Source organism: Patagioenas fasciata, chromosome 28, assembly GCF_037038585.1.
Source record: "Patagioenas fasciata isolate bPatFas1 chromosome 28, bPatFas1.hap1, whole genome shotgun sequence".
NCBI classification, from domain to species: Eukaryota; Metazoa; Chordata; class Aves; order Columbiformes; family Columbidae; genus Patagioenas; species Patagioenas fasciata.
Window position 1 is genome coordinate 829,724 of NC_092547.1, and position 18,319 is coordinate 848,042.

Sequence of the window (18,319 nt, forward strand, 5' to 3'; positions counted from 1 at the left end):
GATCTCACACGAGGGGCAGGGGAGCAGACTCCACCGGACAGTTCTGATAGACAAGGACTTCCCTCTCACCTGCCCACTGCAGTCACAGGGCTCGCTGAAGCTGACGTACTCCTCCTCTCTACTGTACATTCCCAGGCCAACCTTGGTTGGCTTTTGCTCAGAGTCCAGCTGGAATTTCATCCTGGCCAAGCTGTCAAAGAGTTTGGAAAGATGACGTTGCACCTGCAAAACGGGTTGTGTAAATAAAGCAACCGAGATAGGACGAGCGGAATGAAGATCACTATACATGTCACAAGCAAAATCATGTTAACAAAATATCTTGGATATTTAGGTAGCACCACATCTTCTCAAATGTGGCCAACATACTGCCAACAAAAGCCTCTTGCTGTCTCTTGTAATACTTCCACCTATTTCTACGTAATTTAGAAAACAGACATGCCTTAATAAATCATGTTTCTCCATTGGGAAATCTTCCATACAGAGCAAAAGCATAGAAAACATTGAAACACCTCATGACTCCTACCCCAAATTTCCCTACATGTAGTGATGAGAAGTCTGTAGCCATTTCTCCACCTCATCCTATTCTCAGCACAACGTGGAGTTTTCTTCACTATGAACTTTCCTGTTTTTCCACTACTAGAAACTGATTTTGTGCTAGTGAAATATCCTAAATTCTCTTTCATGGAGAAGAAAGATCTTTATTTCTGCCTAAGACCTATGATAAACAGCCCAGACCTCCTATAGAACAACCATGTTCACCAAAAGCACTCTTCCAGAAAGAAAAGAATAATTCAGTTCTCTCCTGTTCACCTCCATCTGAGTCTGCAAAGCCAACAGGGAGATGCTGTGGGCTCTCAACATCAGCATCTGCCTGCTGGGAGCTGAGCAGGTCACCAGCACTTCTTCCAGACCACTGCGTAACACACAACTGCATCACTGCGCGCCCCACGCCAATGAAGGTGAGATTCTCCTAGGATTGACGTCCCCACAGAAAGGGGAAGCTCCCAAAGCAGTCCCAGACAGGAGCTGCCTCTCTCAATTACAGCAGAGAGGTAGAAAAACTCCCATAGGGGAGATGAGAAATGAGGGAAAGGGACCTGGGGGTCCTGGGGACAGCAGGGTGACCATGAGCCAGCACTGGGCCCTTGTGGCCAGGAAGGCCAATGGTACCTGGGGTGGGTTAGAAGGGGGTGGTCAGTAGGTCAGAGAGGTTCTCCTGCCCCTCTGCTCTGCCCTGGGGAGACCACACCTGGAATATTGTGACCAGTTGTGGCCCCTCAGTTCCAGAAGGACAGGGAACTGCTGCAGAGAGTCCAGCGCAGCCACCAAGATGCTGAAGGGAGTGGAGCATCTCCCGTGTGAGGAAAGGCTGAGGGAGCTGGGGCTCTGGAGCTGGAGAAGAGGAGACTGAGGGGGGACTCATTCATGTTTACAGATATATAAAGGGGGAGTGTCAGGAGAATGGAGCCAGGCTCTCCTCAGTGACAACCAGTGATAGGACAAGGGGGAATGGGTTCAAACTGGAACACAGGAGGTTTCACTTAAATTTGAGAAGAAACTTCTTCTCAGTGAGGGTGTCAGAGCCTGGCCCAGGCTGCCCAGGGAGGTTGTGGAGTCTCCTTCTCTGCAGACATTCAAACCCCCTGGACCCCTTCCTGTGGAACCTCAGCTGGGTGTTCCTGCTCCATGGGGGGATTGCACTGGATGAGCTTTCCAGGTCCCTTCCAACCCTGACATTCTGGGATTCTGCGTGAGATGCCCAATGCTCTGATGCTTTCAGAGAAGGAAGGGTGGAGGTGGATTTGTCCATCTAATTCTGACTCACTGACTCACAAAGAACTACAACCCTCCCTCTCATGAGCTGTGCTGCAAGTGGACGCAGCTTCTCACACACATACAAGCAGGGCCAAACCCTGGGAGGTGCTAAGTGACTCTGAGAAGCACAGGGCACTCAGCATCCCCCCAGATCACAGAATCATTTTGGGTGGAAGAAACCCTCAGGATCAAGTCCAGCCATACCCTAGCTCTGGCACTAATCCATGTCCCTAAGAACCTCGTCTAAATGTCTTTTAAACCCCTCCAGGGATGGTGACTCCAGCACTGCCCTGGGCAGCCTGTTCCCATGCCCCACAGCCCTTTCTGGGAAGAATTTTTTTACAATATCCAATCTGAACCTCCCCTGGCACAACTTGAGGCCATTAAGCGTATCTTGAGGCCATAAGCTTATCTCTTTTCAAACCGTAAGTAAACCGTAGAAACTTTTTCTTACATGTAGAAGCTTCTGGTCACAAATCCCCAGCTGCCCCTTCCCAGACCCTGTCCAGTCTGGAGGGTTCGGACACAACCCCAGCACTTGCTGCGATCCTGCTGCCAGAGCCCGAACGCACCTGAATCTGCACAAGTTCAGCACCCAGTTCACGAGGATAATGTCATTGTGTATTTAATCCTCCTTTAGGAATCATCAGACTTTGAAACCACATTGGGAAGGCTGAGAGTGTATCTATGTATGATACTGCTTGACATTTACTTTGATTTTACTGCAAATACTTTTGAATAACAGAAAACACCAGGAATTTCTTCTTACTCAACAGAGCATTTCAACACAGTATCTTTGCTTCCTGTGGTTTTTTTTTCCTCTTCATTTTCAATATCAATCAACTATGTATTTATGATACTCTGTGGGCTGAAATCACCCAGCAGCAGACACAGATAGAAGCAGCGTTAAAGGTTAGAGGGAAACAACAGCATTTCCAAATACACATGCAAACCTGCTCCATTCCTGTGCTCACATCAATACTGAAAATGGTGGAAAGCCTGAAGAAAGTGAAAATACTCGCTACCAAAAGACAGAATTAGGACTTTGTTCATCATCCAACACTCGCCTTTTGCTGTGAACGTTTTGACTGGTTTTATGCACCAACCTCTGAATAAAAGATGCGTCCCAAACAAGGCCAAGCAGAGCTGTGCAGGGGTGGGTGGCAACCCAAGGAAGTCCTGCCTTGGCCACAGCCACTGTCTGACCACCAGCTGTCTTACCTCTTCCAGGCTGTGTTCTGCTCTTCCCCTGTAAACAGGCCATCCCAAAGACCTTTGCATGGGGGAAGGAAGAAGTGGCTGACTAGCAGATGTCTCCTCTGCCTAAAAACAGAGACGTCTCCAAGCCCTCGGTTGTCAACACTGTCACATTTGAATGATCGGTCTGTGGCTCTTTCAACAACAGATGCTGTTTGCTGGCATCCCAGCTTGGGGAACCAAGCTCAGCAACAAGTTTTGGCTGAGATCCTCAAGAAATGGTTTCCCCCAACCTCACTGTATCCCAGCAGAAACAAACCCACTGTTTTTATGGTATCAAGAACATAGCTCTGCTCTGTGCAGTGCTTTCAGAACCATCTGCAAGCATCACCAGGGACAGATGGGACAACATACGGTGTGCGCATTGCCTTTCAGAGACGACAGATGAAGGCCAGCAGTGAAAGAGTTATTGTTAATCCAAGTGAGGGTGGGAGAAAAGGCACTCAAGAAAGGATAAGCTACAGCTGAGTCCCTAGACAGCATCTTCCACCCTGACATTACTGACAGCTGGAAAATGTGAAGGTGACATAGTGCAAGGCTTACCAGCTGTGGGTTGGTGCCATTGGAAAGAATATCCAATACATCTGCTGAAGAAACAAAGTAAAATCTGGGAAAGGCCAATCTTTTCATGTCCAAATATTCAGCCAAAGCCTTCTCACACAGGGACAACCTGGGGAGAAGAGCAGAAAAACAGAGCCCAGGACAGGCGGGTGAATATCCTTTAATGTGTCGTGCTACAGTTTGGGTTATCGAGCAGATTCTCCCCTCCCATGGGGAAATGCCAGACATGAGCTGAGCCTGCAGGCTGGTCCTTTACAGCATTTTCCAAATAGATAACAAAGCACATAGTAACTCATAGATCTCTCTCCACTCCCAAGGGTCAAACAGACAAAGAGTCAGAGAATCCTCACCAAAAAGCAGACACACAGGTGGAAGAAGAGGCTAGAAAGGCTTTGCAGTCTGACTTACTGTTTTAGACAAGCTCTCAACTGCCACAGGTGATTTCACACTAGGATGAAAGTTTCCAAAACTGCTTTTATTCTAATGAGCACATTTTAAAGTCTGATTCAAACCCACTCAGCTTTTTGTGCTTGTGAAGCCTGAAAAGAAACTTGTTTGCTCCGTTCTAAAATGAATCTCTCAGTGTTTACATGTTAAACTGCTGCTGAGCTTTCAAAGCTCATAAATAACATGCAGTTAGTCCTCTGTGGGGAACACGGGCCTTATCTGTTTAGGAAGTAAAATTAGATCTCTATTTTAAATGGACAGTTATTACTGACACAACAGCTATCACGTTAACTTGTTAGGTGTGTTCCAGGTAGAGTAGCTCATATGTTAGGTGAGAACTGTATCCATCTCTGGACATTAAGGTCTTTCTCAGGGAGTTTAGTTATACCATCTGTGAAGGGTACACACACAAAGATAATTTTGTTAATTAAAGCACATGGGATCGGCTCTGCTGCAGATATCCCTGCTTGGACTGCTAAATAGATATTTAAGACACCAAATTTGGGGTGGCAGTGAGGCCACATGTTATTAAAACCAACTGAGTGCCCAGCTTTGTATGTGTGCAAATCAATATTCAAGATAAGAGTTTGCACATGCGCAAAGCCAGAATCCACCTTGGGGGCTTCAGGGTGATGGATCATGAATAAAAAGACTCAATGTGTGAATGCAAAGAACGCACAGTCCAGAAGGAAAGCCTTGGAGCACAGGTTAAACCAACTTGTTAGAGCTGATCCCAGTCTCTGACAAAATCCTGGGACTGAAGTTGTACCTACCTACTCTGAATGTCCTCCAGTTGTTGGGACAGACCTGGTTTATTGGTGGCCTCAACCACATTTGGGGTTTTCTGAGTTTCAGAGGCCAGTTCTTTAAAGTCCGCATCAATCCCTTCAAAGCGTTTGGAGTCCTAAAAAGCAACACAAACATGTTCATGGTAAAACATGGATTTTGTGCTAAAGGTCTCCATCCTCTGGGTGCTGTCTTTGGGTTGAGGGGAAAACCTTCTGTCCAGTGCAGACAGGGACCCCTCCACCATTCCAGAATGGCTCTTCCACTGACTTGCCTGAAACTAGTCTTCAAACAGGCACTTGCCTTCTTGTCACTGTATCCCAAAGGGGTTGTGGATAAAGTGCTCCATGCAGGAGGCAATGTCTAGGACCAACCATTTTCATGGGATTTAATTCCCCTTGGAAAACCTCATAAATCTCTCTCTCCCATGTCCAGGTGAAGTACCAAGTTTCCCTGGCTGCAGCAGCAGGAGATGCTCCCACACCGTGGAAAGGCTCCCAGCCTCATGCGAGTGCACTCCTCCCCTCCTGCTACAGCACAGGAATCCCAACACCCATCCACAAAACGGGTATGATGACTCTTGTAGAGGAGAGCCCTTCCTTGCCTTCAATGAGGGTATGGAAACCCCACGTCAGCACCGGAGGCCCACATCAACAATTATGCTCCATATCTAACAGGGACTCTGAATTTCTGGAGCTAAACACTGAAGAATAAAGCAAGCTATGTTCAAAACATCTCTGCTCCTCCCTTCTTCCCAGGTCAGGCCTCCTAAGTGAGGCGGGACACTGAACAAGTGCTCCAAGCAGTCCAGGTAACACTTCCACGCTACCCTGTGTTCAGCCCCAGGAGCAAGGCTCCATCTGGAAGGTTGAGCCCTCCCTACACTCACGCCACAGATCCAGCTCCAGGTGAGCATCCCACAGCCTGTCAGCACATCCCCCCAGCCCTGGATGCATCCTGAGGGTGCTCAGCTACAGAGACTTTGAGCTTCAGTCTTTCTTTTACGGAAGAGAAGCTGCTGACTGAGCCACCTGCGTCCCTGGAGCCAAGAGGGCCCCGTGTCCTGGTGCATCCAGCACAGCACGGCCAGCCGGGCAGGGAGGGGATTGTCCCGCTCTGCTCTGTGCTGGGGCGGCCTCACCTGGAGCATTCACTGTGTGCAGGGCTGGGGACACAGGAGAAAAGGAGATAAAGGTACTGGAGGGTGTCCAGAGGAGGGACATGAACTTGGTGAAGGGTTCGGAGGGGAAACCGTATGAGGAGCGGCTGAAGTCCCTGGGTTTGCTCAGCTGGAGCAGAGCAGACTGAGGGCAGAGCTCATGGGGCTGCAGGTTCCTCAGCAGGAGCAGGAGGGGCAGGGCTGAGCTCTGCTCTGTGACAGTGACAGAACCCAGGGAATGGCAGAAGATGTGCCAGGGAGGGTCAGTGGGACATGAGGAAAAGGTTCTTCACCCAGAGGTGCTGGACACTGAACAGGCTCCCAGGGCGATGTCACGGCCCCAGCCTGACAGTGTTCAAGGAGAGACTGGGCAATGTCCTCAGACACACGGTGTGAACTGTGGGGTTGTCATTGCAGGGACAGGAGTTGGACTTGACAATCCTGATGGGTCCTTCCAAGTCAGGACATCCTATGGTTCTATGGTTCATACCACTGCCAGACAGCTACTGAGATGCAGACAGCTGCCCAGCAGGATGCAAATGTAAATCATGATGCAATTTCATACATGACATTAGATAGCTCCTGGATATTAAGAGCTTGCTGGCACATGGTACAGCCTCAGGGCACTGGTTATCAGCACCTGTATATATTGCCCAGTGAGCGAGGTGTGCCCAGAATCATAGAATCATTTAGCTGGAGGAGACCATTGAGATCACTGAGTCCAACCATAACCTAAATCTAGTACTAAACCATGTTCCTCATCTATACATCTTCCAGGGATGGTGACTCCAGCACTGCCCTGGGCAGCCTGTTCCAATGCCCCACAGCCCTTTGGGGAAGAAATTGTTCCCCAGATCCAACCTCAGCCTCCCCTGGCGCAACTTGAGGCCGTTTCCTCTGCTCCTGGCGCTTGTTCCTGGGGAGCAGAGCCCGACCCCCCCTGGCTCCAAGCTCCCTTCAGGCAGTTCAGAGATCAGAAGGTCTCCCCTCACCTCCTGTTCTCCAGCTGAACCCCCCAGGTCCCTCAGCCGCTCCCATCACACTTGTGCTCCAGCCCCTCACCAGCTCCATTCCCTTCTCTCAACTTGCTCCAGCACCACAAGGGCTTTCTTGGTGTGAGGGGCCAAAAACTGCCCCCAGGACACTCAGCACAGCGTGCTCTCTGAAGCAGATGGAGGAACAGTCCAAGCAGAGCAGAGTGCAGGGTTGGAGACAGAACAGTGTGTTGTCCAGGGGTCAATGGGCTGCGCACATCCCCTCGTGGGTGTTCGTCCCACAGTGGTGCTGTCAGCGATGCTGCTCGTGAACAGGGACGGGGGTCACACAGCCAACTGTGGGTCACTCGTGAGTGAAAGGCAGGTTCCTCCACAGGGCTGCGAGTGGTCCAGCGGGGCCAGGAACAAGCTTGGAAGATTTTCTAAATAATCAAGAGAATAGGGAATAAGACTGGAAGCTGGACTCAAAGACAGCCCTGAGGAGGTCACAACCCTGAGGAGGGCATCAGTGACAACTCTGCTCAATTTTCTGAAGCTGAAGTGGGAGAAGAGCTGCTCTCCTGCTGCACCAGCACTGGAGGCAGGGAAGCGGATACTGCAAAGCTGCCTGGTCCAGCTCTGATTTGACAATTTGCACCATCTGAGTAATTATCTCCGTCTTCTCCCCTCCAAGGAAAGAGGGAACATGCCTGTATCACTGAAGGAAGCCAGCAGCCTCCTGCTCAGCCTCCAGGAACTCTGCATCTGCTGTGCAATGGTGGAGGGGAGGAAAAACAGTTTCTCAGCAGGGTTCAGGCACAACCAACAGTACAAAAACATCCTGGGGCAACACTGGGGAAACTGCTGTAGCATTAAGGGAGCCTCCAAGAAAGCAATGCAGCAAGAGAACAGTCCTGCTTGGGGGAACACGGCAATATAGACAACCTTCTTCTGTGTAATGGAGGCTCTTCTTCAACGCTTTCCACACAGGAAAAATAGGATTTGGGATTTCATACCTTAGGAAGCTGTGCCCGTATATCTTCTGAGCCTATGAATATGCTCTCCAAGTGAGATCGCGTACGCTGCACTTCGAACCAGAGAGAAATGACGGAATCTGTTGTGGACAGCTTCCTCTGCCATATGGACACTTCCTCCAAGAAGAAAGCAATACATTTGGATGGCATTAAATTCTGCAGCTGCACCTGGTTGTCTTCTAAAGTTTCTATGAGTTCCTCGTCTGACTTCAGCAACGGGATGTTCGTCCGGGGGTGAGGCTCATACTGAAACTCCATGGTGCTCCAACTCATTTTTAGCTCCTTCAGGACTTTCTCCATACCCATTTCTCGTACCGCTTTGTCCACAATGCCACGAACCTCATCCTCAAAGTTATGGAGGTTGAGCTTCAGGAGGTCAGCCAGCGTGGTGTCCGAGTCCATCACAAACCTCACACCCGTCACCTGCATCAGCTGATTCCAGTGCCTTTCCCTAATGGCGGGATTTTGAAGTTCTGCCACAGCTTTCAGGGCCGTCAGCATGTTCTTCACCTTGCTGTCCAGCCCAGTGAAAGCATCCCACGCCCTCACCTCCTTATCCAAATTCCGAATCTCTCTTGCAAACTTTTTACACTCCAGATCCATGTTTTCCACGTTAATATCCGCCCATTTGGTGGTCTGCCAGTCATCAAGGCAAGTGCCCACAAGGGAGATCATATCCCAGAGCTCTTTGAGAAGACACAGCTCCTTTCGGCACTGCTTCAGTTGTTTATAGTCTGGCACTATGACTTCAAACAGACCAGCTGATTCATAAATCGAGGTCATGGCTGACTCCATTTGTTTAATCTCAATGTGCTTTGTGTCCAGCAGTTGATAAGGCTTTTTGGTGTCAAACCTAGAAAGAAATGTTCATTCTTCATAAGTGATATTGTAACAACTTCTAAAGAAAACATAAAACAAATGGTGCCTCTGAGACACAAAGCAGACATGATACATCTATAGTACCCATTGATGGTGCAGCCACATGGCACTGCTGACAACCCCTTTAAGCAATATTGTGCACTCAGCATCCAGATTGAATCTCTTGCTAACACCTTACAGTGTTTGCAGGGACAAAACACCCAGGGCATAACAGATACAACACCGTGAGCAGGTAGGAAATGTATGCAAGGGTTCGAGAACACATCCTCAGGACACTCCGAGATGATCCCATGAAGCTTTTCTTCCTCAGGGCTTCTCTGATGTTATAATTTCACTGTACCTGAACGGTGCTTCTTTCCGAAATCGCTCTCTGAATCTGTGTTGCTCAACATCAAACGCCGCACAGCTCTTGCGCACAACTGTCATTTCGTTCGCCTGCAGAGGAGCCACATGCTGCTTCACAGCTATCGCCAGCTTCTTTATATTGTTCCATTTTTCTGGCAGCTCCTGCAAGCAAAATTTAAATGACGGTAGGCAGTATTTGCTATTTGATATAAGATGTGACTGATCTGTTTAGGGACAATCACAGAACAGGAAAAGCAACAGATTCCATGCCTAAAACTGCAAGGAAGTTTTGTTGTGATGCAAAAGCTAAACACAATTTGGGATAAAACTTATCAGTTATCCACAATTTTGAAGACGAATGAAGACTGAGACTTTAAAACTGACTGCTCTGATTGCAAAAACATGTTAAATAACTTCAGAAGAAGGGTCCCAGACCAGATCCTGGGCTCCCAGGATGGCTCGGTGGTTGAGAGAGCACAGTTCTCCTGACACCGAGCCCAGCGGGACCCAGAGCTGGCTGGAGGCAGGAGGGTGGGCTGAGGATGCAAGTTCATCAGATCGTCCGGCTTCCCAGAGCTAATTAAGAAACAGAGCCTGGGAAATTTCCAGCCAGCTCTTAGAGCAGAAGATATTATGCCAGAAGGACTTCTACAGAGCTTTCTGGGGCAAATCCCTCCAGCCTGCCTGTATAATATTAGTACTAAATAAGACAGTTTCTTTCTCAGGACTGCATCCAAGCTGCTGGTGCACAGCACTGCTAACAATCCACCCTTTGCACCTGGGATTTTATTTAGAAAGAGATTTGATTTCTTCTCTTCTCACTAGACTTCTCGAGCCAAATCCTCACCCCAGACAGTGACACCAGCCAGGGCTCTGCTGTCCTCAAGTCCCACAGCTTTGCTCTCCCACTTCCCCAGGTACTGTGCCAGCCTACAGGAAAGACTTTGGGCTTCCTTTCATCCCAGTGCACATAGTTGAGAAGACTAATGGAGATGCACCAACACTATGCAAAGAAGCGAAATAACCTGGAGGCAGCAGAGGCGGCCAGAGCAGGGCCAGTCCCTCCTGAGGGGTCTCTTTCTGGCACTTCATGTTCCAGTCTCTGTAGAAATCACTATCCATGACCATAGCAGGGCACACATGGAGCTGCTTCCTTGTCCTTCTCATACAAACTATCAGCTCCAGCCCATCCATCTTCATGGCCATGGAGGGAGCGGTACCTGGAGGAACTTACTTTGGTTTTCCTACTGTGTACAGCAGTGAATGAATTATTCAACTATGTGTTGCTGTCACTTGCCAGAAAGAACGAAACTGTTTTGTTATCTCCTCCATCTGAATGGCTGCCCTGCATACCTCATTTCTTCTGTCAGAAAAATAAATCAGTTGTTCAAATCTACACGCACAAACAGGCACCAAGCAAGCAGCTCTTGGGCAGAGGAATCAGCAGAGCTGGGTTCCCCATAGCACCATTTTTTATGCTGAACTGAAGCTGCTGTAGCAGCCAAAACATTCATTTAATGCAGCTCTTCTGTTTTTCAGGGTGTCTGTAGGAATCCAGTTATCTTTAGGACCCTTACCCGTGTCAGATTTGGTGATACAACCATCCGTGGATCACGGCTGCACCAGCAGAAAACTGGGGGATTGCTAAACCCCGCTCAGGTCCCATCCAAGCCTGCAGCAGAGGGAGGAACTTCTCCCCAAAAAGCTCTGCCTTAAACCTGGTGTCCTACACAGAGCCCTCTGCACACAACGCCCCGTGACTAAGGGGTATCCATCAGTATGCAGCCACACGCTCCTCCACCGTAACATGGTGACTGCTGCCAGTTCCCCAAGGCTGGCTGGGCATCCCACAGGCTTTTCCAACCTTCACCTCATGGTCCCCTGTCCAGAAATGAGAAGAATTCCCCAAAGAAAAATTGATTCATCAGGGCCAGATGTGGAAAGGTGCTGAAATACTTTCATAACGTGCTCCCAGTGATGTCCTTTGGGTCAAGCAGATTGGGTGTTATAGACCTAGTGGAGGACTGAAGTCCTATGAGAAGGCGACTCCTCTGCCAACATTATCCTTCCCATCTCCACAGTTGCCAAGAACTGGCTTATTTAAAAATAATTATAATTCAAACTAATTAACAGATGTATTTGAAAATGCATTAATTTTTTTCAAGAGTAATCGCTGAGAGTTGGAGCAGGCAATTCTATGTTTTTCATACATAACAAAAGGCTTAATCTCTGCTTTAAAAGAAAAACCTCAATATAACTCCAAAATTTAGAGCTATTAAGGCACATCCCACAATAGTAAAATACTATCCACTGAGGCCCTCTAATGACAGGGAGTGGGGCTTTAAATATTCCTGCAATGCTCTTAAGCTCATACTCTTTGACGCTGGCTACTCGGCAAACCGCCGTGTCCACCGCAGCTTTTCACCCACCTCCAGTTGCTTATAGACTTCCTCCGGCAGCTCTTGCTCATACGTCTTCAGCAGTTCGACGGTTTGCTTCAGGGGCTCGAACATGGCATCGGTGACACTGTGCCTTTCCTTAACGGCCAGGAGATGCCCCATGATCTCCACCAAACCATCATAATCGCCTTTTTCAACCTTTTTGCTCAAACCTTTGTCAGCAGTTTTTATGAACTCGTCCAGGTCAGACAAGCTGTAGAACACAAAACAGGAAAGCACCAAATGAGAGCAGTTCCTACCGGAATCATCCAGGCAGCTGGACTGGCACGGAGAGGGAAAGGCCTGGCTAACTCTGCCCATCACATGGCAACATGCTGAGGGCATCAGAACCACAGTTCATGCTCACAGGGATCCATAGATGTGGTACAGCTTCCTGTGAGGAACGGATAAATGGGTTGGGACTTCACAGGTTGGAGAAAAGGCATTTGAGGAGCACAAGTCTTACGAGGAGCAGCTGAGGGAGCTGGGGCTGTTCAGCCTGGAGAACAGGAGATGAGGGGAGACCTGATCTCTGCAACTGTCTGAAAGGAGGTTGGAGCATGGAGGGGGTTGGTCTCTTCTCTCAGGTAGCAAGTGATAAGATAAAATGGCCTCAAATTTCTCCAGGGGAGGTTCAGATTGGGTATTAGGAAAAAAATTATTCACAGAAATGGCTGTCGGGCCTTGGAACAGGCTGCCCTGGGCAGTGGTGGAGTCACCATCCCTGGAGGGGTTGGATAGACATATAGATGAGGTTCTCAGGGACATGGGGTAGTGCCAGAGTTAGGTTATGGTTGGACTCTGTGATCTTGATGGTCTCTTCCAACCAAACAGATTCTATGACTCTATCCTATGATTCTATAAGGGAGACCTGTGAGCTCGGGTCTGTGGTCTCAAGAGAGTGAATTTGAAAGGACAGTTTTCATGTCATCTCTTCCAATACAAGAATTCAACAAATGAACCTGGTAGGTTGTAAAGCTACAACAAACAGGGATTCTTCTTCGCACGCTGCCTTATTTCAGAGGGTAAGTCTCTGCTGCAGAAGGATGCAGATGTTAAAAATTCACAGCGGTTCAGAAAAGCAACCGAACATTTGTGGGAGAAAAAAAAATCCATCCAGGTCTTTAGATACAAAGGTACAACCCATGACTCTCAAAGTCCTCAGGTATGAATGGTTAGAGACAAGGAGACTATTTGGGGGAAGTTTCCCTACCTGCTTCTTGATCTCACCAGCTGCTGGACACTGTTAGCAGAGCTTGACGGGCTCCTGGATCTTTGGTCCTTTCCATTCTTCCCTTCTCAAAACGCTTACTTTTGAAGTGCCCGCTTAAATTCTGTGGATGCTGCTGGACCAAAACATAGCCCTAAACACTTCACCTATTAAAGACTAAACTGCTGAGTCAGGAGCTCTTAATAAGAACTCCTAAATGCCTGTTCTAACCTATGCAAAAACCTCTTTGCACAGGAATTATCGTGCTGAAAAGAACGCAAGAGATCACAGCAGCCACCACACGCAGCAGCCTTCACTAGTACATATGTCTGTAAATATTTCTTCGTAAGCATCCAAGCCCTGTGGCATCCTTCAGCTGCTACTACTCAAATAAATCACCTAACACATCATCCTGCAGAGACCAGGCGGCTGAGCAGCTATTCAGAGCAGGGAACACATGTTAATTCAAAACTTACATCCAAAGCTCCTCCTTTTTGTAACCTTGAAACTGCCTCCCCATGACTGCTCATGCCAGGCAACCCAAATTACTTTTTTTACAAAGAGTGCACTCAAAAGAGCACTGCATTTAGAAACGGAGCAAGTATCTCATGGCATTAATGCAGCTTTACTGATGGCAAATTCAACAAAATAAGCATAGAGCCCTAGAAGAGATTAGATTAGTTGGACCAGGATGAACAGACAAACAGACATCCTGTCCAACACCACACAGTAGGTCGTAGGAGCATCAGCTCGCAGGATGTCGATGGTACCGAGTTCGTGGAACTGTTTGCACTTTACACACTCAGCTGGACCAGCTGCTCCCAGCAGAGACGAGGGGATGAAAGTTAGCAGAGATGCGATGGAGCTGGCAGGGGGTGTGTGCCCCCTCCTCTTGCTCCTGTATTAGCCTTTTGCTTATCAGTGTGAAATGATAAAGCCCAGCCAACACAAGAGAAACCCACTTTGGTTCTGGGAAGAAGAGGTAGAACGGTTCCTACCTGTGCATGACGTGGTCCATGAGATGCTGCTTGAACACCAAGCTCCACCGTTTAATCACATTCAGCAGAGACGCTTTGAAAGGCCGAGCATCAACTTTCATCCAACTCTGGAAAATGCTGATGGGCTTGATGCGATTCACCTCCTCATAGATCTTCTCGTAGGAGTCAATCTGCTCTCGGAACTGCTGCAGCGTGGGAGGTGACTCAGGGACCCCGTTCTCTGCATGGGCCTCGATTTCTGCCGCAGTGAGAATGTGCCCGTAGAGGAGGAACTGGCGGAAGAACTCCTTTCTGTCCTCCCCGTACAGGCAGGAGTAGTGGTCGAAGGCACTGCGGTAATCACAGCAGGCCGCCATCACGGCCTGCACACGCCCCATCAGCTCATGGCGCATGTCGGCCAGGTCAGCCATGTCCTCCATGTCAGCCTGGAGAGAAGAGGAGAGGAGCTCGCAGTGATGCGGGGGCAGCGTGGCACCTCCTCACTGCCACACAGCGTGAGGGAGCTCCACAGCCACGGACCTGGTAGTGGAGGAAGCCGCTGTGCTCAGCCAGCCTGGGCACCAGCGATGAGATCCGGTAGATGTCGTTGAGAAGACCTTCCACCACGTCGTAGAAGCCGTCGTTTGTGCCAGGGTCCAAGGAGGGTTGAAATATCAAATCTGGGATCACCAAATCCAGCTGCACCTCAAACAGGGGAGGAAGCCCTGCCTTGGGATCTGGTAGGGAAGAACAGAGGTGCCAGGTTATTTTTGAAGGGGAGAAAAGTGATCTAGAGCCACCACTAACATCCCACCACAAGACACACACATGCCCCACAGGGACACCAGGCAGGTGGGACACCCACTCGCTGGGTCCAGTGACATTGTGTCTGCATACAACGCAGAGGGGAGGCTGCCAAACCAGCTGGTGTTCTGGTACCCACAGGAGATACTGGAGAACAGATGAGACACAAGTGATTTAAGGACCGGAAAAATGCTGTGGAGGGAAGCCTTAAAGAGACCAGGCTCTTCAGCTAATCAAAAGGGAGTCTGAGAGCTGAACAATTACAGCGCATAAGTACTTAAAGAGGAGAAAAACAACAGGAACCAAGAGGCTCTTTAATTTAGTGGAGAAAGGCATGAAAAAATAAAACACCAACTGGTTTCACAAATGTGAAATTATGTGCTTGTTTTTAACAAGATGGTGAGGAACTGGATGCAATTCTCCAGCTCAGTGTGCCTCCACATCCAGGAGGGAAGCGTTCTGAAGATGTGCTTTAGCTGGACACAGCTGCTCTCAGCAGAGTGACCCTCCGTGGCAGCCTTAGGCAGGAGCTCTGCTTTGGTGACCCCTCTCCTCACTCCTCAGTGATGGAGGTTTTTCTTTCATGTCTTTCATCCACAGAACCAACTCTTGAGACTCTCCACAAACGAAAGGTTGTGTCACCTTGATGCTTTGTGCATGGGAGGTCAGGAGATGGCTGATGCCCAAGAACAGACTTGGAATGATGCCTCAATTTTGTCTGTTCACAAATCCCAGCAAATGGTGCACAGTCATCTCTGTCCCTTCCCTTGAGCAAGGCTTTGCTCCAGCGACCAGGGGACAGAGTTACCCTCTGAGTCTGGAGGCTCCTCCAGCACTTGCTGTAGACAATGCAAGAGGCAGAGTAGAAAGACCACCACAAGTCAAAGCACAAAACAGAAACTTCCTTTTGGTGAGACTGAAGATGGTATCACGGCCAGAGCTGAGGAACCAGCAGTTACCTGTGTTTTCGAGGAGGTACTTGAGTGAGCACTCAATGGCAGTGAAGAATCCATCCAGAACTATCTCATCCACGTAATCCACATAGGCCTTCCAGATGTCAGATGCTGGGTCTGCAAGTAAGAGGCTCTGGTTTTCCTGGAAGAAAAAGACGACACTTTGAAATACAGCGGGGCTGAGTCTGTCCTACAAGAGCTGCCCACAGCTGAGGACTCATGGCAATGAGCACACAGGTACCAGCCCTGCGGGGGGTGAGAAACCAGACAGACGGATGTTGCTGCTGGTAGCATGGCCACAATTTTCTCCTTCTGTCAAGGGCTGCTTTGTCATCTGAAGCAACTCAAAATAATCACAAGGTAAAAATGGAGTGCGTGAGAGACTTAGCAGCCCTGCAACCTTCTCCTCCCTCTTCTCTGAGGCCAAAGGGCTCAAGGGTGCTTTGCAGACCTGGGCCAAAGGCTCATCCCAATGCATGAAGCCTCAGTCCTTGTGGCCTGTATAATGTTACCTTGGGTGGATGAGTCCTTCCAAGTGGACTGCTTACACCTCTGCCCTACAAATGGTCATCTCAAAACAAGAGAACTTTAAAATTCAGAAAAGGGTTTTTAAATAAACCAAGTGAAAATAGTTAAAGATTGGGATCAGAAGACAAAGGGTTGGCTTACAGCCTCCCTTCTCAGCTTATTGCGTTCCTTACCTCCAGGCAAGTTCACAGTCAGGAAATTCACGGTTTTCTAGGCCACAGAATGGCCCCATCCTTCTTGCGTCTCCTCTTCCACACCCACAAGACCAGCCTGGGTATCCATCCCCTGCACCTCCCAGGCTCTGCCGTGATCCTGTTCCGGCCTTGCTATGCCCTCTGAGGGCTCTTTCTCCTAAGCCTGCCAGGGGCTCTCAACACAGGCACGGGCTCAAAAAAAACGTAAGGTCCAGCTTGCAGTCTGCTGCCAGGGGTTCAAAGCTGGCTGTATTTCATCTCTGGGGACACAGGAGAGGGTGCCATTCCCAGTGGCATGGCAGCTTGGCACACATGAGATCATAGAATCATTCTGGTTGGAAGAGACCCTCAAGATCATCGAATCCAACCATAACCTAACTCCACCACTAACCCATGTCCCTAAGAACCCCATCTGTACATTTGTTAACACCTCCAGGGATGTGACTCCACCACTGCTCTGGGCAGCCTATTCCAAAGCTTCACAATCCTCTCTGTGAATTATTTTTTCCTAATATCCAATCTGAACTTTCCTTGGTGCAACTTGAGGCCACTTCCTCTCATCCTATCTCTTACTACTTGGGAGAAGAGACCAACCCCCTCCATGCTCCAACCTCCTTTCAGACAGTTGCAGAGAGCAAGAAGGTCTGGCCTCAGCCTCCTCAAGATAGAGTGGCATTGCCAATTGGGCTTGAGTCAACCCAGAGTTGCTGCTCCCCAACTTTACACATCAACGCTGAGTGATTAAACTGTTAACAGAGCAAGCCAGGGCTCTGGTGCCTTGCAGACTCACCTCCACATTTTGCTGACACAAGAGAAAGGGGAACTTCACAGGACTGAACACTATGGGAATGCCCATTTGAAAGCACCACCCCCTCTTCACCGTCCCATGCCCTTGTATTTGACAATGCCCCCTTGTCACTGGTGTTCTACTGAACCTTTACTCCAGAGGCCTCATCCTGGTGCAAAAGGGCAATGCAAGCCAGCATCTCACTGTCCTGCCTGTGCTTGTGGGTGCACGTACCCAAACTCTCTGTGCTCTTCTCTCAGCAGCCTCAAGACTCACCTGCTCAAAAGAAGACCTGAACACCCAAGGGAAACACAGCAGACCAGCTCTTGGCCCCTTTGCTGCTGTTCCTCCAGGTTTGACCAGCACAGCAGGACAGACGCATGGGGACATCCTATTTTGGGCCACGGTGCCTTTCCCTCCCCAGGACCTTCATGCTGCTTTGCAGTTGGTCCTGCCCTGTGAGCCACCAGAGCAGCGGTGCCAGCCCTTCTGCCTTGGCCACAGCCCCATGTTCTCTCCGGTCAATTTAGGAAGTGTTCCCATCTTTTGGGTGTAGCTGGAGGTGGTTGAGCCTGTCACAGCTGTAGCAGCAGGACAACGTGGGCATAGTAAAATCCTCGCCGTGGGTTCAGAGGGTACAGAAGTGGGTCAGAAGCCCAAGGCTGAGTGCAGACAGTGAAGTAAGGTGAGCAACAAGGGCTCAGTGTCCCAGAGAGGGTCAGCCCAGTCTCTCCAGAGTCCAAGGCCAGATGGCGACCCTCAGGAGTGGGCTGGACCTAAAATCCATCTGCCTTCCAGCCAAGGTGCTGTCCCTGACACGCTAAAACCTCTGGGCAGGTGAGGCGCAGAGATTTGGGCTTTCTCCTGCTCTGCAAAGAGGACTCTCAGCTCTGGCAAAGCCACTGGAAAAAACCCAGGGTTCAGACAGCAGCTTTTTTCTTGTTACTCAGCTTCTCCCTGGACTGACAGCGTCACCTCCTGCTCCCACAGAGGAACAACAAGCCTAAAGCAGAAAGGTCAGCCACAGCCAGCTGCCTCTCCATTTTAAGGTGAATATTTCGGAGGAGTTTTTCCTCTGAGCAGGATCCCAAAGCCTGATGCACGACTCCCCTCTAGTGGCTTCACAAGAACCAGGACTGGGAGCCAGACTGGGCCGCATCGGCTCCCACTC

The 18,319-nt window shown here is 49.3% G+C and overlaps 1 protein-coding gene across 1 annotated transcript in view; it reads right to left on the bottom strand.

Annotated features, from left to right (window-relative positions):
* LOC139825774 (dynein axonemal heavy chain 9-like) overlaps window positions 1-18,319 on the bottom strand; it is a 38,174-nt gene that overhangs the window by 12,106 nt on the left and 7,749 nt on the right. The window contains exons 6-14 of the mRNA XM_071799951.1: window positions 15,646-15,781; window positions 14,423-14,619; window positions 13,904-14,328; window positions 11,687-11,909; window positions 9,253-9,419; window positions 8,016-8,886; window positions 4,854-4,984; window positions 3,616-3,742; window positions 70-222 (exon numbers count right to left, since the gene is read on the bottom strand). Of these exons, the coding sequence (XP_071656052.1) occupies window positions 70-222; window positions 3,616-3,742; window positions 4,854-4,984; window positions 8,016-8,886; window positions 9,253-9,419; window positions 11,687-11,909; window positions 13,904-14,328; window positions 14,423-14,619; window positions 15,646-15,781 (2,430 nt within the window). The remainder of the gene's footprint in view (window positions 1-69; window positions 223-3,615; window positions 3,743-4,853; window positions 4,985-8,015; window positions 8,887-9,252; window positions 9,420-11,686; window positions 11,910-13,903; window positions 14,329-14,422; window positions 14,620-15,645; window positions 15,782-18,319) is intronic.